The 27,933-nt window shown below is 42.1% G+C and overlaps 1 protein-coding gene across 1 annotated transcript in view; it reads right to left on the bottom strand.

Annotated features, from left to right (window-relative positions):
• The window catches only part of SUMF1 (sulfatase modifying factor 1), a 31,463-nt gene extending 4,335 nt beyond the window's left edge, over positions 1–27,128 (bottom strand). Inside the window, exons 1-7 of the mRNA XM_088532031.1 lie at positions 27,027–27,128; positions 23,422–23,595; positions 21,192–21,266; positions 10,895–10,977; positions 8,635–8,757; positions 7,811–7,925; positions 6,820–6,933 (exon numbers count right to left, since the gene is read on the bottom strand). Coding sequence (XP_088388157.1) covers positions 6,820–6,933; positions 7,811–7,925; positions 8,635–8,757; positions 10,895–10,977; positions 21,192–21,266; positions 23,422–23,595 — 684 coding nt within the window. The 5' untranslated portion in view covers positions 27,027–27,128. The remainder of the gene's footprint in view (positions 1–6,819; positions 6,934–7,810; positions 7,926–8,634; positions 8,758–10,894; positions 10,978–21,191; positions 21,267–23,421; positions 23,596–27,026) is intronic.
• Between the last annotated feature and the right edge of the window lie 805 nt (positions 27,129–27,933).

The raw sequence follows: 27,933 nt of genomic DNA, 5'->3' as shown, positions 1-27,933 counted from the left end.
GAGGAGAAAGGAGGATTCCTTGATAACAAATTCTGTTGATAGCTTTGCTCCTTACACAAGCAAGCAATTCGCATCTCTCACCTCTTTCAGCTGTGAAATAGGTACTAGTGACTTGCCTAATGCTTGATGGAGATTACTAATGCACCCCAGATTTGTTTCCATTGCTGATACCAGTCTTACATGCTTTCTATACCCAACATGCTTTAAGAGAATACTTTCAAGGAGCCAGACAAATGTGTGTCCTATAAAAGCAACAAAAAAAAAAAGGAAAACCAATTACTATTGATTAGGTAGCTAGCAAGCCAAACCTAGAGTCTCTAGCCCCACTAAGAAACCTTTCAGCATCTGCAACACCTTAAGCCCCGGTCTCAACCAAAAGAAATGCAGTTACTGAAGAGCTTTACTACACTAAACTGCAGAAAACACAGAAATATTGAGATAATTTTGAAATGATTCAATTTTGAGGAAAAAGCAGATTTTAAAACAAAGTAATTTCACTGTGAAAAGCAGAACATTTCAATTCATTGAAGATTTCTGGTTATGCTTCAACAACTTCAAATATTCATGCTTTACTTTAATATGTTGTCTAGCCATCAAGTTTTTTACCTATAATAGTCCTGATGGGATATGGAAAGAAAAGAGTGTTAGAAAAGAAGGCATAACTTCTGTAATATCTCCCAAATCTATGAATTTACCTCTAAAAGTAGGTTGAAAAGTAGGTATTCCACCCTCCTGCCCATCCCATTTCCCCTCAAAATCCACCTTAAGACATAACCACTCCAGCTTTTCTTTAGCAGCCACTGACTTGACCAGTTCAGTAAAATCTGTGTTACCAAAGGTTTCCTTTTAAGAGAATTAACACAGGAATCTGTAGCACTGGATAAATCATGAGGACTTTTAAAAACTGGCCTGAAAGTTAATGCTAGTATCATGAGATACTGACTGCATCCACTGAGACTTGCTGCTGCAAGAGTCTCCGTACTGAGGCTTGACCAGTCTCCATGTAATGCAAAAGCTTAAAGGCGATGCTAGAAAAGACAGACTCGATCTACCACTGCACCCAGTATCCCTGAAGGAAGAGCACAGCCGTGCCGTGCTCGCTGCTTCCCTACCCTGCGTGCTCCTCATGCATCTGCCAGCTCTGCTTCCAAAGCCGCCGCAAATGAACTCCGGAGGACTCGTGTCCAAGTGCCCTGCTCTCAGGTAAGCCACTAATGAGCACAATCAACTCAGCCTGTTAATCTCATTTTAAGGGAAGCCAGCAAAGAAAACAGCCAAATAAGAAAACTAACCTAAAATAGCATGAGAAGAGGCCAAAACAGCAAACAATTATATGGAGCAGGATTTCCCACTGGAAGCTGTAATGCAAGTAGAGAACAGCAACCTCTACTACTCCTCAAAGATAGAGGGAACGCTAAGCTAGGATTAGTTTATTGTCCAGCCACAGGACTCTAACATTGCTTCCAGCAATTACAAAGCAATAGCACCTGCTGAGGCAGAATGTGAGCAAGAGAAAGTGGTAACTGAAGAAGCTGCTGTTTATTAATTACAAGTATCTTCTGCCAGACAAGAGTGGACCATCATAGGTTATTTGGTAATGAAGAAGTTTAACTGAGAGCCCCTGCCTCTGAAGCAGAATTACAGAACTGTAATACTCTACCACTTGAACTGCACAAGTTTCAGGGGTATTTTCTAACAACCAATTTCTTCTCTCTCTCTTTTTCTTTTTTTTTTTTTAAAGAAAAAAATATCCTCCTGATAGAAAATGCTTTCAAATCAAAGACAAGGAGTTGATTATAGAACAGCTGAGGAAGTTCTCCAAAAACAGGAAAATCACTAGAGATTAGCTGAAGAAGTATTCACTCCATGTTTGAAGACTGTATATGAGCTCCATAGACTTTTCTTGCTATTGGTATTTTCTTTGCCAAGCTGCATAACAAGATGAGGAAAAGATAAAAGGAAGTTGGGATAAACTGATTTCACTGTAGACTCCTTATAAGTGTACAAGATCAACTGCATGAGTAGCTATGCAAGAGACAAGCCAGGCTGAGGCCTCTCTCAGATCATAAGGACCACACTCACATTAGTTTTTCCAAACACACACTTCGTGTGTGCCAATCTGCAGGTTAAAAAAGTCCTCAATGTTAGAGCACAGTGAATTCTTTCTTCCATCCTAGTGTTAAAATTCAGCTTACAAAAGCTCTCAAAGTCTCATTTGAAAGCTATTGTGGAGTTAAAATTAGAACTGCAATATTGAACATAGCAGGCAGTGATTATGCTTTCATCCAACATGCAGCTCGGCTTCTCTATAAAAGGCACCACATATCACCAAGCTCCCTAATAAAGTCATATGGGCTGCTCCAAAAGTAACGAGGACAGGGCAAAATAGATGTTGTTCTTCCAGACTGATGAACATGCCCATAACTATTTACACTGTTTCCTGCTTTCAGATAATGGCTTTGCCTTCCCTAAGAGGCCGTGCTGTTGCAGTGGAACATTGCAGCTCTCTTCTCTAGGGGTTTGCTGCTGCAAGGCTGCCGCTGGGCCGGCGGAGAAAGCCTCTCACATCGGCAGTGCTCATGCCTGCATCTTCCTTACAGAGAAAGGAAGCCTGTTTTGATTGCGCCTGCCCGTAATAAAAGTTAATCAGAGCAGGGCAATTACTGGTCACATTTGATTAAAACAAGCAAATCTTTGTTCCATCAAACAATATTATTTTAGGCCATTATCTTGAGAACTGCACCATCTGGTACTAAAATGGAAGAACATTTGCTGCTAGGGCTGTCCAGACTTTGATCCCAGATTTACAGAACTGGGTTCATTGTATAGTAGCAAGTTAATTTTGTAGTATAGTATTGCCACAGGTATATTCTGGCCTGGGTTCATAATCACAGTTGCTTGCCAATACAACCATCTATGAACTTTATAAATGGGATTATATAATTTTTATATAATATATAATACATAAATTATTTATATAATTAAATATAATATTATGTAATTATTAAAAACATAGAAGCTTTTTTCAAAAGGAAAATAATATTTCAACAAGATAAAAACCTGCTTTCGGCACTTGCATTACAACTTTCTGCATAACAGACACATACGAGCACACTGCTACTACTTGCCAAATTGTTACAAAAAAATCTGATGCTTCAGTTCTACACTTCTGTACAAAATCATGTCTGCAAAATGTATCAAAGAACTTTTTGCAAGTTTCTCTTAAGACAGGGAATTTTTCTGACTTGTGAGAAAACTCAGCATTGAGCCACTTATTCCTGGCAACAACAGAGCTTTTCCCACCTGTTGGGAGCACTGCAGGAGCTAAAGGGTCAGTGTTGCCTTTCAGGTGGTGTTTACAGGTGCCGCCGAACTGAATCTGCCCTTGGCGCCGGGGCCGCCCGGTCTGCAGGACTGTCCCGGTGCAGCTCAGGGCTGCCTCTGCCCAGCACCCAGAAGCACGAGCAGAAGGTCACAAAACAAGACAGCCCCTTGATTCCCTGGCACTCGAGCAAGAACCGCTCAAGGAGGAGCGCCCAGAATGCACAACTGAACTTGAGGACAGGAAAACAGGCAGTACATGGTACAGCTTTGGCATGTACAGTTTGACACTATAAATCTAAAGGCACTACAGAAAGTTCTACTTAGAAAAGCTTTTAGCAGCTCATAAACATACAGAATATTCAACAGAAACTATGCTGAAAGGCAAGAGGAAGTTGGAAGAGTAGGCCACAACTGAGATACACAGCATTCCATTTGAAATGCTTTTATTCTATTTCAATGTATGAAATAGGGTTTTCTATTGGGATGAATGGGTGGGGTTTTTTTTTCTTATTCTGCTGTCCGTTCTGCATTGCCAATATGCAAGACTGCTATTAGAGTATCCTACTCCACTAGAGAAGTGTTACAGGCTGTTTTGCAAGGAGGGCAATGAAACCGAAGACCCAGTCATTGTGTTCCAGTTGATAAATAAGGATCAGTTAACATCTTTTATATGGAGAATGGCCAAAGATTATCTTAAAGCCACCAAATATAGTTTTCTAGCTTCAGCACTTAACCTATACAGGTCCTACCCCAGCAGAGAAAAATAATGACTTTTTTACCCATTGTTAGAACAATTTAAGTCTAGTAGCTTTAAGATCTTGCAAAATACTTCCACATGTACCAATTTGTTTTTGCTCGTGGCAATTCTCTGAGCACAAGCCCAAACAGTCACAGAGGAGAGGACTCTCTATGAAAGATTCCATATAGTCCTTACATATCCCAAAACCCCTCCAGTACCAGTGAACTGCTTGGAGGGTTTTCAAGTGTTGAACTAAATGCGCTAGAGACTTTCACTGAGCTCTGACCCTCTGGAAGAAATCCTAGTGTTTTCAGCAGAAAGAATACATCCTATATATAGGTTATGTTGACTTGTACTCTGGAGAGATTTGAGAGATTGGATCCTGATAGATATGGTGCTAATCATTTTTAATGTCTCAGAAGATAATGCAGCCAGGCTATTTTGAGAGACCTTTTTCACATTATGAGATTCAGTTTCCTCATCCATTTAATCAAAAGAACTCTTTGGAATTCACTTCAAAGTGCTCTGCCTCAGACACTAAATTCTCACATTTTATTTCCAAATTCAAAACTTAAAAGCTTTACTGTTAACACCTCATTGTTCAAGCCTTTCTGAAGTATTTGTGGAATTTTAAAATCAAAAGGCTAAGCAATCTAACAGCTAAAGGGCAAAACACCTTTCTTAAAAGAAGGTGAAATTAGCTAGCACCAATAGGAGGTACCACACGAGCTGAAAGCTACAGTTTGGGTGATGGAGATCACCCAAGATTACCAGAAACTTTCACATAACTTGTTTAATGCCTCTAGGGACCACCTATAAAAGCAAGCAATTTTACACCAAATAAAAGCCTTACAGCTGACAGGTCCTTTACAAGGCATCCACAGAAAGAATAGCGCATGTTACCATACACTAACCTAGAGAGGGAAAAAGGCCACTAAGACATACGTAGGTGCTATACAAAAGTCAAATTTCAGCTTTAAGTAGTTCTATATATACACACAGTTGAAACTACTTTTTCTTTATAAATTTGGCCTCGTTACTCTATTTTTATTTACTTGTTTTATCACTTCTCTCTAGGCCTTTTCCTGCCCTGAGGGGTGACAGTACATTGAAGTTTAGATTGAGATATCTAAAGCAGAAGGAAGCAAGTGGCAAAAACTGAGGTGGCTGTCAGACTAGACAACAGATGATCAACAACAGGGACAGTCACAATATGCTACAGCCTGCCAAACCTGTGTTCCTGCCCAACACAGGACACAGATGCTGTTTGTTTCTCAGAGGGGTTGTACATGCATATGTGTGTGTATGTGGTGGGAGGTTTCTTTTCCCTAAAGGTACCACAAAGAGACCATTTTGCTTCAATTCCAGGCACTGTGGTGAAGCTTCAGTAATGACATGGGTAAAGCACAAACCTCCCTGACATAAACCCTTACTCTGTCCCCTCTTCCTCCCCATCCCTTCAGGCTGCAATCAAATGTTTTTACTCTGCTGTTCTGACACAGGAAAGTTCACTAGTTCTATCTTCATTTACACCCAAATTTTCCATCTGCTAATTATTCAAGACATGATATTTAGAAATGCTGCTCTTAAGTATGGACACAAGGCCTGTTTAAGATATGAAGACATCAGCCCTTAGTTGCATAAGGTAGAAAATGAAATGGAAGCAGAGTGTTGCATGTTTGGATGTTTCCAAATCATTTGAATGTGTTCAGATGATTCCATCAATGTGATGGAACTGCTAGGACAGACCTAGTGAGATCTAGGTCCCAGGATGAACCAGGTTTCTCATGCTGGTAACATTCTCCGGAAAAAGCAGGGGAGTATCAAGCTTTGCAAATGTACCAAACAGCAAGGAAAAAAGACAAAGTAACAAGTTCCTCAAGCTGCTCACAACTGCTGTCTTCCGAGAAAGGACTGCAATTATGTCAGGCACCCAAGCAAAGACAGCAGATAAGAAAGCTCGGTGCAGGGATACTCAAATCCTGCAGCAAACTGAGATAGCTTTGGCCCCAAGAGGTTTAATTGGTTCTCATTACAGAGAAAAATGTCTGAGCAGAACAAGCTGTGTAACAGCTCATTTTTCAGATTCAGTTGTATTGAATAAGTGTGAGAGAAGATGTCATATTAGAAGTTGAATCTGCTAAGAGATACTGCATGAGCAACTCCATACAAAAAGCTTATCCAGCTGGGCTTCCTTCTCTGGCCATTAGACACTAGACCCAAACCACAAAGAAAAGGAAAGACTTGGATTAACCTCTCAAGGGCTGGTAAGTTACTTCTCCCCATAAGCTTCAGTTTTATTACATGTTGAATCTTAAATGAGCTAGTAGAGGCCATAAAGCTAATTCAGGATGATTAAAGGTAGTTCTAAGTGGTTTTCTAAGTAAAGAACAGCTTGTAGCAACATATCGATATATATCTTTATATATATATTTTATATATACACACACATATTAAATAAAAAATGTTTAATTAAAATTATTCAAACATCCTGGTAAATTTTTGGTTATTTAATCTGATTCCAGTTCGGAAGTATACACTTCCTAGTCAGTTATGGAGACCACTCAAAAAAATTGTATTGTACTACAGCAATATATCTCCACTTTAGATGACCTGTGAGTGCAGCACCTCCTGGCTCACAGCCCACCCCACAGAGAACACGGCAGGGAGCAGCAAAGAGCACTAGGCTTCTAAAGAGCAATCTGACCAGCGTGGGGAGATGAGGCCCATACCTCGTCTGAGGTCAAAGTACTTACAGGATTGCGAGTTTCATCTGCTGAGTGATGAACTACCCACCAGTCTGATGTCCATTCCCAGGCATTTCCTACAATGTTGTACAAGCCATATCCATTTGGAGGAAATGCAGTTACCTATACAGGGTACAGAGACTCTAAGTACAAGTTCTTTCAACAAAATAAAATAAAATAAGGTTTTTGTCCTGAGGAGCAACCTGCTGAATGTTTATCAGAGGCATCATCTCTCAGAAGAGACACTGGTCTGGAACACATGGACATACTCCATTTAAAGATGACAGAAAACTGTTACCCTTCTGTATGTTCTCAGCACCATATTCCCATTATTTCACATAGTATCTTCTCACTGACTTTGCAAATTGAGCCTCTGAAGAGGTGTCACAGTTTGATTAACAGATATATAGCCACAGATACCATAAATTATTTTCTAACCTGCGTTCTTATAGCTTCCAGATTCCGCTACCAAAACCTCCACCCCTCCCAAAAAAAGCAAGAGTCAAAGACATGTATATAGATTTCTCTGCTGATTATTTTTAACTTGCATTTAATAATTCATTAACATCCTTCATTATCTTTAAAATTGCACTGCCTTTCTCCATGCTAGAAAGCCTCAGTATTCCAAAAATCTGTTTCTTTTCTTTTAGAACTGTCATAGTGAGAGTTAAAGAAAATAGCCATGCCAAAAGTGGAAGCAGAAAGTATTTCACCATCTGACTTAGAACTGAAAGGGGGTCAGGTGGTGGTAAGGAAAAGAGGCCAGTGAGAGAAACTGAAAGTTAAAATGAAAATAATCTTTACTTTCCAATTAGCTTTTTAAAAAAATCCCTTGGCAATACCTAAGCCTGCAGTGAAATATATCATAGCTTGAACATCTAAAGGTGAAAGAAGAGTACAGTAATGGAGAACAGCCATGGGTTTTTGTGTTAAGCATAGACCTAAATTTTCAGAAGGCTAAGTTAGTTTCTGTATTATTAATCCACTTGGAGACACTCACAGGTGCAGTTCCTTTATATCCGTCCTCTGCAGTGTTATTAGTTGGGAACACTCCCTGCCAGATGTTGACATAATGCTGACCTTTTGGCTGAAGCTTGTTGCCCCATGGGAAAAGCCTGTTGAAAAACATATGGGAGAAGAATTGTCAAAACCATGGCCTAAGAAAAAATTGAAAAGCAAGCTTCATAAAGAATACTTACTCTGGAGATCTCTATGTATAGAGCACACAGTCTGTATTCCAGCTGTACCAGTATCTAGCAGGCTTTAACAGAGAGCCTCATAGAGGCTGAATAGAGATTCAACAAGGAAAATTGCTCTATGGAGGAGGGAGAGGCAGGGAAGAGCCCACATCCTCAACTGCACCTCGCACAGTACATGACTCAGGATGCGAGGAGGACAGGTCATAAAACTGTTCATCAGCCTGGTCTTCCCCTGCCCTCCCAAACGGGTCACGGAACAGGCACCTCCGGTGACTCCGCAGCTGCAGTGCGGGAATGGGGCTGTTAGTGCCGAGGCAGAAGGAGATGCAGAAGAGCCTGAGGACTAAGTCCTTATGCCACATCTCTCATACACAACAGCAGTTCTTCTGTCACACCACCTTCCCTCGCACTCTGCATTCTCTGCCCATCACTGAGGTTAGATTATAATCTACTTTAGATACGTGAATTTCCCTAAATACTGAAGTAATCTGTTCAGAGTAAGCTTGAGTTTTATTTATACCCATCATGCAAGAAAAAAAATGGAGTGTAATAGACACAGCTCTTAATAGACACAGCTCTTCCCTATCTTTTAGGCATTTAATCAGGTAGACCTCCTTGTCAGTACCTGTTCTCAAGGCCCCCTCGACAGCTATATTCCCATTCAGCCTCAGTTGGTAACCGTTTTCCTGCCCAAGTGCAAAAAGCTAGAGCATCATTCCAGGAAACATGAAGAACTGGGTGATCCATTCTGCAAAAAAAGTGGGGAAAAAAAAAAAAAGAACAATCAGCCAACCCAAGCAGTCTCATAACTCTACAGCAAGGTACTTAAAATAGATGACCACAAAGGACTGAGGAAGCCTTGTTGTATCAGTTACACTGGACAAGGTACCAGATAAGTCAGTAAGACAACAAACCCCTAAAGGGATTTAAATAAATGAGGAAAAAAGCTATCAGAGAAAGGAAAAATAAAAAAGTCTGTCTCACCATGTTTTTTAATACTGCTCTCTATTAACTGGAAAGATGTTTGACTTGTGCTTTCCCATGTTCTCACATGAACCTCAGAAACCTGCTGGAAACCCAGGAGCCCGTGAGGAACTGCTGATTCACTGGTTTCCGTGAAAACGTAGCCATTGCAGACCCCAAGGAAATGGCCCAGAAGTCCTTTAATATTACAGTTTCTGATCAGGAAACCAAGATTCTTGACTGAAAAGTTTAGGTGTAATTTATTGCTGAACAGGTTTGCCCCAACCATCCCTGTGCACGACTCTGCTGCAGATCCTTTAAAATTACTGGTTGTCAGTCTGATTGTTAGTTGTGGCATTTTTGTAGAGAAAAGCAAAAGAAGAGAGTCCTTCCTCATAGCATCACCAATTTTCACAGTCCTAATCCAGGAAATTGTGAACAGAAGTTCAATTTTTCTTTCTTTGTGCATTTTAAGTAGTTTACAGTTTGAACAAAGGCTTCCAGCTTTCTTTGGTTTAGTTCTCAAGCTTTCAGTCTTGGCCTCTCATTCCAGAAAGAGCTCAAAACTGTGTCTAGTCATTTTTGTTAGAGCACTCCTCCCCAGCTGAGCCTCTAGGAGTGAGATTCTCCAAGAGCTGATGCTTCTGATCCAAAAGAAAGATACGTGCTTCCTATTTACTCATCTTCCCTGCCTCATCTAGCAAGCCAGCCTATGCCTGTTGGTTCATTAGGCTGCTTCCATGCACTGAGTTCACCTGCAGTTGTACTAGACTAGTGCACTTTTACAACACAAGATTTACATGGCAGGTTTCCAGCCCTTAACTGCTGACTGTGACCTAAATTCCTCCCTCTCCCCTTACAACACCTCCCGATATCATCTCTCTATTTTTACTTCAGATAGTTCTTTCATTGCCCTTGGAGAACAGACATTGGACTTGTTACTAAGCGGTTTAGCTATCAGATGATGTTATTCTAATGTAGTCCTGTCCTTAGGGGACTCAAAAACATGCCAACATCTAGCCTAGATCTAGGCTAGAGAGTCTGACTTGATTTCCAGCAGCAGTGTTGAAACTTTAACTAGTTGATTAAGTAGTTAGTGTCAACTTCATTGTCAGGCTAATGAAACAAGTTAAGGTATAAGGGCTCCCAAGCAAGCACAATCACATCGAAGTATGCACACAACAGCACAGGAGCCTGCAAATGCAGCTGTCAACATGTGCAGCCAAGGGCTAGTTCTGCAGCATCTACGAACTGATCTTCATAGGCATAATTTATCCCAGTTATGAACTAAAAGACACTGTACAAAGATGCAGGGCAGCAGGTTTGAAAGTCAACTATGGTAAGGAGGCACTAACTTGTTTACAGGTTGTTAAAGTCTTCCAATGCACTCAGCTTTCTAGCAAAGCCAGCACTCATGATGCACAATAATATTTTACGTATTTTAAAAATACATAAACTCTTCAACATCTTCCTGCCAGCAGAGACAGGCCTCCAAATTCCAGGTAGTATGGCACATTGTGGGTAGACTCACAGACTACGCCAGAAGCTAGTGTTCAATCTTCCCCTACAAAACTAGATCTGCAATAAATGCTCTAAAGTTACTAACCCTCAAAGGTCTTCTATTCTCTTCACGTTTGTGTATCAGCAGTGAAGCAAAAATATGAAGCACATTTTAATAGTTTCTCTTCCTTTCACTGGTAGGCAATTACAAATATATTTGAAATACCAGCATGACATATATTGACCAAATAAACACTGAATATTGTATGCAACAGATCATGGAAAGTGCAAATGGCCACAGAAGCAGAAAAAGCAAACAGATGATCAGTCAAGAAACTTCAACCTCCACTTCTGCTGCAAGTTTGCAGGTGTATGTACAGCAAGCACTTCACATTAAAACTGAGTGGCTATTTATGACTTGCCTCTTTAAGATGTTAGAGTCAGGACCTTCAGGGTGTCTCCAATTGGCTCCTTTCACAGGTAGCCACCAGGGAGCAGCTGCAACCTGAACACCATCAAGAGAAAGGTCAGGAAAGGCTGTCATTTAAATGCCTGGTTAAAGACATTCTGAAGAACAATCAGGTGACAAATGAAAACACAGCTTAAACTCACAGCTCAAGATCCTGCCTGCAGCCGACTGACCTATTACTTGCTAAATTATCTCTGACTGAGATGGTCATTTGCTCCACACTACAATACTGCTTGTCAGGAAAGAGTCCAAGGTGTGCAGTAGCAAAAAAAAAAAAAAAAAAAAAAAAAAAAAAAAAAAAAAAAACCACCACCACACACGCCTTCAAACCATCTAAGACAAGCAAGAAAATCTGAGCTCTGAGCCTACTTTTCTGAAGTACTGATCTTCCGTGGATGTCACTTCTTTCCTTCTAGATGTTCCTATCCTGCAGGGTGAGGATGCAACAAGCCTGTCCGTCCTCTTGGAGGGCCCAGCCTTCAGCACATTATTGAGGCTGACTAGACTGTCATCTGAGAAATTCATTGGGCACCTATATCAAGTTTAACCAACAGCTCATTGCCCATCCACACAGTTCTCCTGCCCCCCTTGCTCGACTTGTTTCTTGTAGGGATGCACCGATCTTGAGCACCTATACCAAGTACACTCAGAAGCACTGGCTGAAACAGGTCACCTGGAACATCATTTCAGCCTTTTGCACCTTTATGGTACAGTTAAAACAATTGCTTACCTTCTGGCCAATTTTGGTCTGACATGTTGCAGAAAAGATAAAGACAGCTCGGGTTTAAAGAATTTTCATTTCAGTTGTTTGCTTTCTAGAATCGGTCCTTTGGAATTATTTAAGCAATGTCATCCTATAATTAGGGTCAAAACACACACCTTGCAGCATATTCTGTTTCCTCATTAATTAGCTCAGTATTTCCTATCAGCTTCCAGAAGGTGGAGACAAAAGAGCCACAGAAATCTGAAACTTCTGAAGAAGCCTGAACAAATAAAAATTAAAGCAGGTAAGGCCCCAGTGCTTTAGGAGTTAAACTGGAATGTGCGGAGCTCTGCCTAGGGGAGGACAAAGCAGAGCCAAGAGCCTGTGGGTGAGGACTGAAGGGCAGGCCAACGGAGGTGACACTGTGGTGGGCATTTCCTACAGGCCTCCTGAGCAAGAAGATGAAGTAGATGAGGCTTCTACCAGCAGCTGCAAGAAGCCTCATGCTCCCAGGCCCTGGTCCTTACAGGGGACTTCAACCACTCCCATGTCTCCTAGGATGACTACACAGCTAGGAACAGACAGTCCAGGAGGTTCCTGCATAACATTGCAAATAACTTTTCATGCAGGTGTTAGATGAGCCAATGAGGAGAGGGGCACTGCCAGAGCTGGTATTAATAAATGGAGATAGTCTGGTTGGAAATGTGAAGGTTTGGGGCATTCTCAGCATCACCAACCATGAGATGTTGGAATTCATGCTCCTGTGAGGAGGAAGCTGGGCAGGATTCCTCCCTGCTGGGAGGAAGCTGTAGGATTGCACCCTGGACCTCAAGAGAGCTAACTTTGGTCTCTTCAGGGAGCTCCTTGGAGGAATTCCCTGTGCCAGGGCCCTAGAAGGAAAGGAGGTCCAGGAGAGTTGATTAATATTCAAGTACCACTTCATCCAAGCTCAAGATCGGTGCATCCCTACAAGAAAGAAGTCGAGCAAGGGGGGCAGGAGACCTGTGTGGATGGGCAATGAGCTGTTGGTTAAACTCAAAGGGGGGGCGGGGGGAAAGAGAGGGAGCATACATAATGTGGAAGAAGGGTCAGACCACGTGGGAAGAATATAGGAACATTGTCAGAAAATGCAGGGATGCAACAAGGAAGGCTGAGGCCCGTTTGGAATTAGAGTTAGCAAGAGATGTCAGGGGCAACAGGAAGGGCTTCTACAAATACATCAGCAGCAAGAGGAAGACTAGGGAAAGTGTTAATCCACTGCTCAATGGGGAGGGTGCTGTGGTGACAGAGGATGCAGAGAAGGCACAATCACTAAATGCCTTCTTTGCTTCTGTCTTTACTACTAAGGCTAGTCCCCATGAACTACAGAGCCCAGAGAGAAGAGAGGGAACCAGGAGAGGAGGACTTTCCGCTGGTGAAGGAGGATTGGGTTAGGGATTATTTAGGCAAACTGGACACCCATAAATCTATGGGCCCAAATGGGATGCACACAAGAGTGCTGAGGGAACTGGCAGGGGTTATTGTTCAGTTGCTCTCCATTTTTGAGAGGTCTTGGAAGGCAGAAGTGCCTGAGGACTAGAAGAAACCAGTGTCAGTCCAGTCTTCAAAAAAGGGCAGGAGGGATGACCTGGGAAACTACAGGCCAGACAGCCTGACCTCCATCCCTGGAAAGGTGACAGAGCAGCTCATCCTAGAGAGCTTCTTTAGGCATGTGAGGGAAAAGGCGATCAGTAGTAGTCAGCAAGGGACCTGAACATCTATACAAGGAGAGACTAGGCAAGATAGGCCTGTTTATAGCCTGAAAAAGAGAAGACAGAGGGGATCTTATCAAGATGTACAAATACCTGAGGGGAGAATGTAAAGAGGGTGGGGCTAAACTCTCTCAGTGGTGGCCAGCAACAGAATAAGGGGTGATGGGAACAAACTGAAACACAGGAAATTTCGTTTCCGTATGAGGAAGAACTTCTTTCCTGTGAGGATGACAGAGCCCTGGAAAGGCTGTCCAGAGACATTGAGTCTCCTTCTTTGGAGATCTGCAAAACCCATCTGGATGTGACCCTGTGCCACGTGCTCTAGGTGCCCCTACTTGAGTAGAGGGGTTGAACTAGATGATCTCTGGAGGTCCCTTCCAACCTCAGCTATTCTATGATTCTCTGAAACTGCTGGATAGTTGGCACTGGCCTTAGGAGACCAGACTACTCCGATACTGACCTGCAGCACAACCTGCTGTCCCTCAGCTCTCCCCATTCAAATTAAGAGCTGGCAAAAGGAACAAGTGATGCTGCAATTCTTATTTATCCTGATCCTGTTAAATCAGCTACTGATGCATTATACACAGAGGCAGGAATTACGCCAAGGTGGTGCTATCGTCTAACTAGGCATAGTAAAGAAATAGCACTTCTCAAAGAATCTGCAACCTGATTGCCCTACCATGACAGTGCACAGATCAATGACATCAACATCAAACATAGGATTTTGTCTCAGTAGCTACCAAAACCATCAGCATTCTCACCACAGAACATCCCCCCTTCCAACAGCAACAAAGGTTGATCTCTCTCTAAAATACAGTTCTGTTACTGATGATTCTGACCTCGACAACAGGATTGCTGTTCAGAAAGCTACCCAGCTCAACTCACAGCACTAACCTATAAGCCTGAAAATGACCAAGCTGCTAAACAGATACTACACTTAATAGGCTTAAAACTAGTCAGATTTGACCAGTTCCTTGTTTATTTTGAGCTTTAATCTTTAATCTATAGTTAAGATAACAGAGAAACCCAAAGCAGAATTCAAGAACTCTGCAGAAAATGAGAGCAACAGTATATTACTAAAGTTCTCCAGGAAACTGAAATATCAATAAGATCTAATTCTAGTAGTTACTAAGCACATCACATTTCTAAATGAAAAGGTTAGTTTGGAGGAAAAAAAAATCTTTACAAGAGACTGCTAAGACTTATACTTTAGAAGACTATTTTATAAAACATTTTTGTTACGCTTGCTCTATGAGAAGAATACACACAGATGCTTTCAATCAGCATGGTTTATTTTAAACGAAGAAAAAAAATAGCCTCTCTACATGAGAGCACTATGTGTGCATGTCTTCTGATTCTGGCTCTGCTGAACTGAACACCAAATGGCTGTCAGGTTTTGCAGAACACCCAGATCTTTAGACAAGTTATACGCATATTATGGACAAGATAACAGCGACAGACCACATAGAGCCTTCAATAATTAATTGCAATTTCCAGAGGAAAAAGGAATCACATACCTGAAATTCATGGTCCTTTCAAAAACTTCTCAGAAGTCTTTAAAGCTTTTAATTGCTCTAAATCCCATTATCAGAAGAGCTAATTAGACTGCGATATTGCAACATCACATTTAATACAGCATAGCCTTCCCTTGCTGCTAAGGAGCTTAGTTACTTTCAGAATGCTGAGCGTTTTCATACTTCAGTTGTAAACACGTGTTATGTAAACTGGCAAGAGATTCATTTTGTGAAAAGAGCAGTAGGTGTTGAAGGGGATACAGATCTAAAGGACATTATCTGCTTTGTCTCATCCACCCTTTACAGCATACCTTACTACCTGTAACAGAACTGGTCAAACAGATCAGCTGCAAGCATTACACAACTGCCTTGACACAAAGGAACGCAGTTCTAGGAGCAAAGCACACTTCAGAGGCAGAAAACCTCAGTGCTTGTTTTGGTCTGATCCTGCTGCAAACTTGGATTATCCAGCTCTCTGCTCTAGGATTAAACTTTCAGGAACTCACTGTTCTGCTTATCACAAACTCTTAGCACTGTGAAGAGAACATGCTATCATAAGCCTGTAAAGATTCATTAACAGTTGACTCCAGCCTACAAGTTTTCCACCCAAATGAAGCAATTTGCAGAACTGAAGCCTGGCCTCCCACTATCAGCTTGCATAAAACTGAAAGTTTTAGGCATTCAATCTTCTTTTCAATTTAGGCTGGGATATCCTAATTTCAATTACCCCCATTAACTGATGAGGTCAGAATTTTTAGAGTACTTGCTAAGAATCTTGAAGAAAATTCCTTCCTAAAAGCACATAAAATAAAGGTGGGGGAAAATCTGCAAAGTTGGTTTCAGAAGCAGCATTATACTGCAACACTACAGGCACTGCAAAATAAGGTCGGGAACATTGTTTCAAAGAGCCAGCCCATAACCACACGAAGAACATTTGTACTTACGCTGAGGGGAGAACTCTCTCACACACACACACACACAAATCACATACAGAAACCTTCACTTCAGCCCCAAACTTAAGGCATATCTATCATTTTAAATTTAAGAGCGTTACAAAAATAAACTAACTAATCACAGATCTAATTCCATTTCTCATGTTCACTGAGAAACTTGAAACAAAGTGGTAGATTTCCACCTCAAATTGTGCCCATAAAGTCATACGAAAGTCATGCTATTGTCCAAACATGTAGCACCAAACACCTTTTTTGATGTGCTACAGCATTTTCACGCTATTTTTATTTTAAAATAGGGCCTGCATTCACATTTTCTTTAAGAAAGTGACATATATTATATACAAAATTAGTGAAGACATTTGAAAGAACAGTTGCTGTGGAGTAAGAAAATTTCAACAACTTAGAAAACAACTCATCTGAAAAGAGAAAGATATCAACAATCATTTAAATGTATGCATTTTTTTAACCTTTTCCATAATTTCAGAAGCTAAATTAATAGATTACAACCTGTTTGAGTGTGGTTAAGCAATGTACATCTATAATTTGCCAAAGTATCCTCTTGTGTGCAAAATCAGCATGTGCATAGGCTGCAGGCAGCAGTTTGGAAGCATTTTTCCTGGGAACAAGCCTGGAGGCCCTCACTGGCAAGATGTGGGGAGAAAAAATACAAGTTTGTGGAGCCAACGCTTCGCAGCATAGCAATCCGGCTGCTTGTTCTCACCATCCTCTCTCCAAGCCCTGTCCTGGATGAGGGAAGGAGCAGGAGTTCATTGAGACAGAGGCAGGGGGCAGTTCTGAGCCAGCCCAGCGGCCCCACTCGATCTGCACAGTCCTTTCCAAACCCATGGGAAAGGCCGATCCCTGTTCACCTTCGCCAGGCTCCTGCAGATCGGCTCGGCCTTTCTATCCACACGCTGAAAACGGCTCCAGCACGACCTATTTCTGTGCAGTGCATCATCTCCATAGCAACAGCGCTGTGTTTAAGTTGAAACAGCTGTAACTGAGTCAGGGAGAAATTACAACGTAAATAATGGGACCTTGAACAGGGCTCCAGAGCTCGAGGCAAAGAGATCTTTCCTACCCACTTACTGAGGCTGTCATGGTGGCTTCATAAGGGACCCATAATCTACATAGGCACATAGTTCATAATGTTTCATACTTTTCATATGCATAATCATATCTGTACTTACAAAATATTCCACAGAGAACAAGCCTTCCAGAATTACTGAACCCAAATAGTTGCCAAAAATCTCCATATCAATAATTAAGCACATTTTAACAGCTAAAATAGTTGGTTGAAATATTTTTCCAGAATATAACTTTAGCACTTGAAGGCACCAGCTTTTGCAATGCTACCACAAGTGCCATGCTATTGGTTGTAGCAAAAGTCACAGCTCCTGTAGAGTTCCAATGACAGAACCTCCTCTTTTCATACCTGCTTTCTCAGAGGCTTCTCACCTCCCTCACTAGCTCAGAAATGAGAGCAATAAGTGGCTTTGTTTAAACAACAATACTATTTGCTTTCCATTAATTAAGCCTCAGTATTTTTAAGCACGTGGAAACTGCAATACCACAAAAAAGAAAGCTGCAGACAAAACGTATTCATTCTTATTCTATTAAAGTCAGTCAGAAAGGCACCCAGATTTAAGTGGAAACTAGTGCCTTACTTTTAAGGGATGTTTCCTTTCACATAACAAAAGGTTACTGAATTCCAGTCAAATAGAGCAATATTTCACAATTATGTCAAACCTCCAAGGAAAATAAGCAGAAACATCTGATGCCAAAATTCAGTAAGAATTTCATGCAAGTTTTGGACTCTAAAGACACTTCTTTTGAGGAACTGGTATTCTAGTGTATCACTTTGCAGTCAGCATGTAAATCTGCACTCAATCTAGTTACTTTTTCTAAAACAAACAAAAAGATGATGAGGTGCGAGTAAACAGTGCATGCATGGATACATATATAACTTGAGATGTAAGCAATGTTCCGCTTACAAATTTTAGTTTAGATTGTTGACATGAACTAACATTACAGATAATTCCCAATGAGGGGCTTTCTGCACATCTTCTATTCCCGATGCTTGGAGCTCAGCATAAGATAGAGATTAACACTCCCTCAGATACAGCTTTCTCAAAGCTTTTGTAACCCAACTCTTACCAAGACCTTCTACACCTGAAGCACTAGGGTCTGCAAGAAGTGGGCTTGCCTTTCTCTCCATCTGATTCTCTGGAAGTCTTCTGAAAAGCCGAGAGACCGGAGTGGTGGAAATAAAATTCACCTTTAAAACACTGATCAACTTCTGCTTATGCAACATACATTTTGCTTGATTAAAGTATCAACATATATATAATAACTAGCTTGTTCCCTATATTACAAGATACAGATAAGCTACTGTATGCTGACAGAAGGCACATTTACAGCTGAAAATGCTAAGACTGCTATCCTTCCTATAATATTGTTTGCTTCAATATTAATTCAACCTTCTATCTTGTTCCATACCCAATGCTCATTTGAAATACCTATTTCCACTGTCAATTGCAATAGGATTCTGACCTTTGAGTTATTATTAAACAGCAGATTAATAATATTTTGCTCTAGGTTGACAGTGAATTGACTTCACTGCATTCTCAGACCAAAAATAAAATGCCTTTTAAGAGATGGAAGTGTACAGATTAGTATGTTTTTAGCTATTATAGTCTCTTCAATTACAAAAAAAAACACAATATATTTCCAGTCCAGAAGCAAAAAATAATTTCCCTGCAGCATTTATCTTCCACAAGCCAAAAGTAAGAGTTCTCCTAGTACTCTCCAGTAAACAACTTTGACTTAGGCTGTACTTCTTTCTCAGGATAAGTGCTATCCTGTTAACTTCTTATTTTAACTGCAGAACGAGCAAACACTCTTGCAGGTACTCAAAACAGCTCTCAAATTCCTCACTGGCAAGTATGCCTCAGTGGTTTCTCATTTCAGAGAGAATTCCCATGCTTTTTGCCTTGGGATATGTTTAAAAAAGCCATACAAGTGGAATGGCAGCACTGGGCACGTACTTCCCCAAGCCCTGCCAGCTCTATCAGCAACACCCCCAGCTGCTGCAGTGCAGCTCCCCGGGCCCTGCTGCCGCTGCAGCCCGAGGCCAGCGTTGAGCCTTGTTCCCAGGCACAGAACAACTGACTTGTGGGTGGCTACGTGCCCCTTTTTACTGCTTCCTCCAGAGGAGGAGGAGGTCAAACCTACATTCCTGCAGCAGTGGATATTTAGGAGACCACCTCACCTCCAGGAAATTCACACCCAAAGCTCCAACAATACATGCCAAGTGGGTTCATTAAATTAGAACAGAGGTGGGGCTGGTGAAAGTTATCAGCCTGCTTCTCTTCAGGGCCTTTGATAAAATTTGCTCAGCTTAGGAACTAGAGAAGCCAAAGGGGCCAAACAGAGCAAAACCCACAGGCAACTCTCCCTACAGGCACCTCACCATTTGCAGTGGTTATTAAACATTATTTGGTTCAATACACGCATTTCCATTTTCCCCAGTTTTTCCACTGCATACAAAAAATGCATCTTCCATTATATTCCGCATTCAAGCCATTAAGGCAAAGGCTTATTTGTAAAAATCTGTATCCTTGCAACAGAAGTGATCAATATAGTTGTTTCCCCAGCCACGTTGGTAGAGGAGTTTCCAGTGTCAGAAACACCCCAATGAAATCCTATGGTGCTTTTCATGGTGACAGTTATAATTCAAGCTGTATACCACAAGCTAAAAGAACCAGTTGACTAGGGTATATGTTGACACACAATCATTAAATGTTAATCTTCCCAACTGCTCATCATTAAAATCTCTTGATGAAAGCCAATTTCATGCTATTTATACCTTTTCTGATTACATTTAAACAGTCACTGCAGTCACCACGTTCTAAAATACATCCACATTTTCTTGTAATTGAGCTGCATGAGATTCCTCTCACCATTTCCCCCCCAGCACACACTACTGAAAATTAAACTTTTAGACTTTCAGTCAACATAACAAGCAGCTAGAGGTTGCCATGCATAAATAAGTTGGCAGATCCCCAAGAAGGATTTTCTTTTGTAAAACCTAAAAGTCCTTGCAAGATGGCTTTCAAAATATGGGGCAAGTTGTTTATAGCACCTTGTTTCTTGTAAGCACCATCTATAGACAGCACCAGTGCATGTCTACTTGTTTCTGTTAGCAGGTATAAGCATTGCCCACACAGAGAACTGGGGTGCCTGAGCAGTCTGACCACACTAGGTTTTCCTGCGATATCCACATGGATGATGCAACTTTTCTCTCCAACTGGAGGACATTTACCTGTTGCACAAATTGCACTCACAGAAAGAAACCCTCGGAACAACCAAGGTCTGTACAGCACCCTCACCATTAGTAACCTCGCACAGCAAGCACTTCCCACAACAAGGAAAAGATGCAGTTTTGAGAGGCAGAAGGTTAGTGAGACAAGGCACTAAACTATCTCTTCATTATAGTTCACTTTCTGGCTCTATAACCATGCTGCATTCTGCCACATTCTCTTGAACACAGGAGTTCCCTGCTAAAAGGTGGATTTCTTGATATGTAGCTGGTGAGGGGGCAGGCAGACAGGAGGAGGAAGAAAAGCAGCTTCTAGTTTCTTGAGAATATTACAATATTTTAGAACATATGTTTGTCCACAGCATCAGCACCAAGTGGTGCCAGCCTAAAAGACAGTCACTACTCACCAGAGCACCTAAAGCTATTAGAATAGTATCTTTTTCCCAGCCTACACAAAGGATGCCATGCATGCCTGTAGCTTATAAAATGACAAAAATAAATTCTGAAAAGCACAGAATTTTACTCCTGAAGTTTACTCTAAACAAATGGAAAAAAACATTCATAAAGAAACTGCTAAGACCATTTTGAGTTCCAAGCCAGCTCTCTGGCAGATTGATTGCTCTGTTCGCATTACAGGCAATACTATAAGCTTTGGGTGATGCACCCAGGAAAGCATCTCCCAAGACGCAGTATTTAATTATACAACTAACTCAGAGAAAATCAGCATTATTATTTTGGGTTTTAAATAGGGAGCCTGACTGAGGGAATTCTGCATCACAGAACTAAGGAAAAAAGTTTCTGTAACACTTACAGCTGAATTTTCTGTTGTGAAGATATGATGATCCTATTTTACCTGCAGCACTACACTTGAGGCAGTCTATTATTGTAAGCCAACACTTCCATAAATCCTCTTTTCTGTATGTGTCTTTGAGGGCATCACACAACTCAAGTATTACTGTTGAATTTCTAAGTCTCTACCTTGGTAGTTGCTGGATAAATGTTACTTACCGCCTGGTGGATCTGTGCCTTCACTTCTTCACTCAGCATGCCCTCAAACACAAAGGAGTCACCAAATTTTTCTGCCTATTGGTGAGAAGAAAAAAATAAAATGAATATTCAACCATCTTGTCAAAGGATTATTATCGTTAAAAGTCAATCACATTTACAGCTTTATGCCATTACTGATATGGAAATTCTAACAATTTTGAGTCCTCTTGAAAGGAAATAATACTTGAGAACAGATATCCTGGGATGTCCTTGTTCTTTAACAGCCACTGGACAGATGGCAACTCACAGAGCTTCCACAAATGATTTTAATTTTATAAGCTTAAATTACTGTTCCAATAGCTTTAAAATGCTACACTGAATAATCTAACACTCAGGATCATATTTTGTTTCTCTTGCTTTTCCTTTTAGAATCACAGCAGAAAGGCCTAAGCCTTGCTATTTACTCCTTCTCATCATCACTAGCACCTTGTTTTAAAATGTTATTACAACACCTATGGAAGAGATAAGAGTAAAGCAATCATATCTAGCATTAAATAAAGCTGCTGAGAAATTGCCGAAGTCAAAAAAAAGAAGCACAAGTAATTTCAAATGAATTGCAATATGAAATACTTGAGTTTTTCTCCTTAACTTACAAAGTATGCTAACACACTAGGGGAATCAAGGTGTTATGAGCATTCAATATATTTGCTCTTCTCAATTTCATGATTTTATTATAGATATTCCCTGAGAATTATCACCCATGAGTTGCTTCTGCATGGCCAGAACTCTTCAAGGAGCACATTTTGAAACAATGATTCCATTTACCACCTAAATTGCAACAAATTTTAACATCTGACCATGTTTTTTTGTTTGGTTTTTTTTTTTTTTTTTTTTGTTTGTTTGAAAAGAGAGGAAGGAGAAAAAGCCTTCCCCTCCCAGCCATATGATAAACAGGTTGATCACCAAAAGGACCTGGAGATTCAACTTGACAGTCTCCATCAAAGGCTTTTGCTTAAGTTTGCTGAAAAAGGAAATATTATTGGTTTAACAAAATACTCTTTTTTTCTTTTGCCACTGTAGTTCAGTCCAGTCTTTAATAAGAGAAAAAGAAGTAAGCCAACTCTGCTTCACTATAATATATCAGTAATATGGACAGCATTTAAATATGAAAAAAAGTGCTTGGCTGCAACCCCCAAAACTGATTCCCCCTGTGGAATCAGAGCTGTTTAACTTGAAGCTTATTTCCCCAAATCTCAGTGTAAAAGGTGGCCTTATGAAGCAGCCTGGGAGAAAGTCTACAAGGAACATGCAGCTACAGCAGCAGAACCATTAAGCAGTGTCTGAAACACGCTCCATCTGATGTGCTGCTGTCATGCGGGCACATGCCAGAAACAGTTTGCTACAAAATTGCCTTGCTCAAATTTTTACCTTTTTTTTTAATAATTACTGAGTTAACTTAAAAACAGAACTAGTGTCACATATAAAAGACGACCTTCATCCAACCAGAGGGCTGTTGTCTTCCAAGCAAGAATAGGTTCATCAGCTGAATTCAGCGGTCTCTCCTTTGAGACCTGATCATTACTGATGCCTTCATTTGCCTAAAAAGCCTGTCAGAGTTTTCAGAAAAGTTGCGTAGGAACAGTTAACTGTCAGGAACGATCAGAGCTTCAGGCACATGTGGATTCTTTCTTAGAAAAGTGTTAGAATATTCTTTCTTAGTCCATTGTTCCCAGAAGCATGCACCAAACTATTATTATACTGGCTATAATATCTTCTTCAAGCAGCAGGGCTTGTTATTACTCAGTTAACAGCAAGTAACTGCACTGAGCTTCAGAGGCTTCTGCTATCAGGTTAAACCCGCTCCTCCCCTCTGCTACACTTCCCTAATTCTTAGGGAAGCCACATAGTACTGGTATAAATGTGTCCTAGGACCCAAGGGTGAAGAGGTCTGTGGAGACATCTTCAAGCCATCTATTAACTTCACCCACAAAGTCTCAGGGAAGAGTTTAGTCCAGATGCCAACATACTTACTAGAGGTACCAGAACACGTCCATCCTAACACCCTTGCAGGTCCCCAGGCAACAAGTTAAGACAACTTAACGTTCCCTACTACTTAAGCCTGTGGCATGCTAGTGTGTAAACCCCAAGCAAACAGCACATGGCAATCTTGCAAAAATTAAAGTCTGTATAATGTAAGGGATTTTGCCAACACAGACAAAAAAATAGAAGCCCATATATGCCTCCTCCTTACCTCCGTGACATACCCAGTTGAATTCACAAATATCTCAAAGTCTTCATTGCTGACCTCGTACTGATCCATGTAGAAAGTGTTAATGTGGACTCTTCTAGCAGGGCCTTCTCCATCCTGTGGTATCGCGGGCTCATCCGTGCCCATTGTGAACATCCCTCCTGGAACAGCGACCATCTACAGAGGAAGCAGTAACACCCAAAAGGTTATTCTGAGTCCCTTTTACAGCCTAATTACTCAGCCACCTCATCTCTGGAGTGCTCTTGCTTCATTGACAGATGAAAACAGCTCAACAAAATGACGACCAAGCACCTTGAGCACCACCAGCTCAGGGGAAAGAGTAGCCAATATCAAACCATGAGGAAAAATCCCTTTTGTAGCTCCTTCGACATTAGGTAACTCAGAACTTTTACTGAGAGCAATATTTGTGCTCTTATGAGGGGAAACATGCTTCACTACTGTACTCAGAAGTCAAGAAAAATCTGCAGTGCCTTTAACTCATTTCTGGATAAAGAATTCCTGCAGTTCACTGTTCCTGGGATGCCTGAACCATCAGTGAAGCTTCTAGAATTATGAAACCATTAAGTTCTCCATTGTGGAGGAGCACAGTGTACCTGTTTGCACAGTAACTTCACACAGGATTTCAGTTACTAACAGGCATGGGCAGCATTTCAATACCAGCCAGGCTAGTCAGGTAGATCCAGCACCTGCAGCTCTGTGTGCCAGAGATAACATGCATTTTCCCGACAGTTATATCCCACATGTACAAGACTGGCCTTGGCAGGAGCCTCAGACGTGAGAAATAAAGAATGAGTGACAGAATGATGTTTTAACTGATTTCATTTGAGATATTTTTCCCTTAATGCTTCAGCCAGTTTCTTGGACAAGAAAATACACACTTTTCTCCCCACTCCAAAAATGCAGCTTAAGCTCCAATGGTAAAAAGGAAATCTGCACTTTAACTGTATTGAAGTTCTTAAGGAACTATTTTATATAAATACACACACACTCCTACACACACCTAAATATATATTGTGGAATAATAGAACAAATAACACGCATATTAAATGCAAATTGAGGAGAAATTCACAGAAGGGAACTGACATTACTTAGATTAACTGGCAATTCACTGAGCTAGACAAGAACACTGAACTTTGTACATACAACCATTTTGCAGCATGGCCTAGACCATAACACCTTCATGTTTCTCTGAATATTTTGTTTTATTATTTCAAAAGATTCTCTTCATACAGCTGGATACTTTCACCAAAACAATTAACTTGGATGCCCATTCTGACTCACTGACAAGGAACACAGACTCACAAAACTCGGGGCAGGCCTCTGAGAAGCACTGCAAGTACTTTTTCCTTTGAAGCAGCTACATGTGTTGTTAACTGTGTGCTCATAAGCCTTTTTCCATCCAAAAAGGGCCAAAAAAAAATCCATAAAGACAGTTAAGGGTTTGTTAGGATTGGGGAATGACAGTGTAGTACCAAGTTGCACTGCCTTCCTACCTACCCATCTCTTTCCAATCCCTTCTGTCTAGAACAACTCCCTGAAGCAGCCTTCAAAGCAATATGAAAGCTCCCCTGTGAGCCAGTGTTTAAACACACACACAAAAAAATACTTTACAGCCCAGCATTCATTCCAGAAGCCTCAAAAACCTTGACAGCAAGTGCATGCTCAGACAGGCAGAGGCAAAGGCCTCCTTATGAACTCAGTGCTTTGCAGCGCTCTCACATGGTTAGAGCTGTGACCTGATCTACCAATACGGTATCCAAAGCGGGTACTAAATATCGATTCTGTAGAAGTCTCCTCCTTGAGCCTGCCTCTCCACCAACACTCATCTTGCAGCTCGAAACCACCCCCTTGAGAAGAGGCTCTTCCTTTGAGCCAGCTTCACCCTCCCCTCGACAGCCAGCTTTACCATATCAACAGCAAGTGACACCAAAGCTCCCACGGCCAGTAACGCTCTGCAGCGGAAAACAGTGGAATACAACACCTGGGGCACAGACATCACACCCAGAAACCACATATTGTTAATTAGGCAGCTTTCACATCCAGCCTTAAAATGCAGACAACTACCACAGAGGAATGAGTTTCTAGGAAACAACAAAATTGAATTGTGAGGCAGAAACCCAGCTGCACAGGCTACTGGATATACATACACATTCCATCATATTTGGTATATATACACATTATATTTGGTAGAAAGTGCAACAAGAGTGGTCTGCATCCTAGCAATATTACTAGTGCATACAATTCACAGTCCTTAAAGTTCTATTTCAACATCAGGAACTGCATTTGCCTATAATTACACCTTTGCTGCAAATAACGATGGTAATGGAGAGCAAACCCACTAAAGCATTTGCTTTCCAATCCTAAAGACATGAAGGAAGTATCTCAATAGTAAGTGAGGCAGATAAAAATATAATAATAATAAAGCAACAACACAACGAAACCACACACACATTTCATTTGAAAGAAACAGAGACCAATTTTTCCCCTCACTTCCCTCTTGGGAAAACAGTTTTCTAGCTCAGCACAATCAAGTTATGATGTGAACACAGCCTACAATCCAGCAGTAATTAGCTTTTATTATCCTCTATTGAAGTTGCCATCTGCCTTGCATGAAATAACAGATCCAAAAGACTGTTTCAATCTACAGTGAAATCTACAGCAAGATGCCAAGAATTCTTCCATTAAATGTGGATTAGTGAAGTAGCAGTCAAGTACAATATGGATTATTTAATTTAAACTCTGAAGCATTTGAAGAGTGCAAGTGCAGTTTGCAATATTCAAGTCATAGTTACAGCTTTCCCTTTAGTTCATAACTCCCTGTTTGCATTACAAGAGCTCCCTTTGCCCTAATACAGCTCCCCAGTGTTACAACACCAAGAAGCAGCTAGAAAGGGAAACCCTCACATTCTCATTACCTGCTATCCATCTTGCACATGAGAGCAAGATAAATTTGCCTGCCAATCAAATTGCATAATCACAGTTCAGGAAATTCCACACACACGCACATATATATATATATATATATATATATATATATCGATGAATGAGTAACGAAAAAGCTGTTTCAGCTCTACAAGTTAAAAACAGTTTGTGAAATGAAAACAGCAGAACAGAGCTTCAAAATGTTTCCATAACCTTCTGGCAGTGCTTTCAATCGAAACTAACAACGCAGAATTCCATAAGACAACAACTTTATGAAGGCAAGATTGCATCAAGTCTCACGGAACAATTCAGGAGGGTGCGTGGAAAAGCATTTGGTATTTTGCCCATTGTTATGATCTACCTGCCTTCTCCCTAATAATTCCTATTGCTGTTTTGAGAGAGGGAAGGAGAGCAGGAAAGCCTAGAGCCGCCTCAGGGGAGCACAGCTTGTTCTCCGTCACCTTTTGCTTTTCACTTGACCTAAACAAGGAAGTTTATTGGGGTCTTGCTGGGGTTTCTCCACTTCAGCGGGAAGGGCACGTTCATATATATCTGTATGCCAGTGCACAGGGGGCACGAGCAGAGGCGCCAGCTCCCTTGGGGCGGGGAGGGAGGTGAACGCGACCGTTAACGGCCCGAGCCCCGGCCCGGCCCGCCGCGCTCACCCTCCGCCGCCCCGCGGGCCGCTCTCCCGCGGCCGCCTGCGCCGAGTAGCGCCGCGCCGCCGCCTCCCGCGCGCCGCCGCGGCTCGAGCCGCAGCCGCAGCCCGCGGCCTCCTCCGCGCGCCCCGCGGCCGCCAGCAGGAGCAGCAGCAGCGCCAGGGACGGAGCGCGGCGGCGGGCGGACGCGGCCATGTTGGCCGGCGCGCCACGTGACGGCGGTCAGGTGGCGCGCGCGCTTTTAAAGGGGCCGCGCGGGCTCGCGGCGCGCTCTGCGGGGGCCGGGGCGCCGCCATGGCGCAGCCCCGCGCAGCCCCGCGCAGCCCCGCGCAGCCCCGCGCAGCCCCGCGCAGCCCCGCGCAGCCCCGCGCAGCCCCGCGCAGCCCCGCGCTGCGGGGGAGCAGCGCCGCGGATCAGGCCCCGCGGGGTGACGCCGCTCCGCTCCCCGGCGTCGCCTCAGGTAAGAGCGGCAGCCCGCCCTGTGGTGGGCGGTAGTAAGTTCCCTGTGCCCTGGCCCTCCTGCATTTGTCCTGGAATTGGAATTCCTCCCCCCGTAAGGTAGATTTTACTAAACGTGTCAAAAAAACAATCCCTGTGATGGAAAAATCCCTGTAATGTACAGAGTGCGGAAGAGAAGAAGCCTGTGTGCTTCCTCGCTGAGCATCAAGCCTGTTGCTGCAGTTGCAGTTTGGGTTATTTTTATTCTCGTTCTTTACTATGTTTTATTTCCTTGGAGCTGTTCTGTGTCTGCCGTAGCTCTGCGCGCAGGTGCGGAGCGGCCGCGGTGCCCAGCGGCTGCGCGGGGAGGCACCGCATCCCCCACTGCCCTCCGGGGAGAGGCCCCAATTTGCTGCTAGGGGGAACAGGGAGGTTGCTACCCCGCTCTGCGCCCGCTTGGCTGGTGGGGCCGCGG

Source organism: Tinamus guttatus, unplaced genomic scaffold, assembly GCF_059628265.1.
Source record: "Tinamus guttatus ecotype Peru unplaced genomic scaffold, ASM5962826v1 Tinamus_guttatus_pri_ptg000451l, whole genome shotgun sequence".
Lineage (NCBI taxonomy): Eukaryota > Metazoa > Chordata > Aves > Tinamiformes > Tinamidae > Tinamus > Tinamus guttatus.
This window is presented reverse-complemented; position numbering and strand designations above follow the sequence as displayed.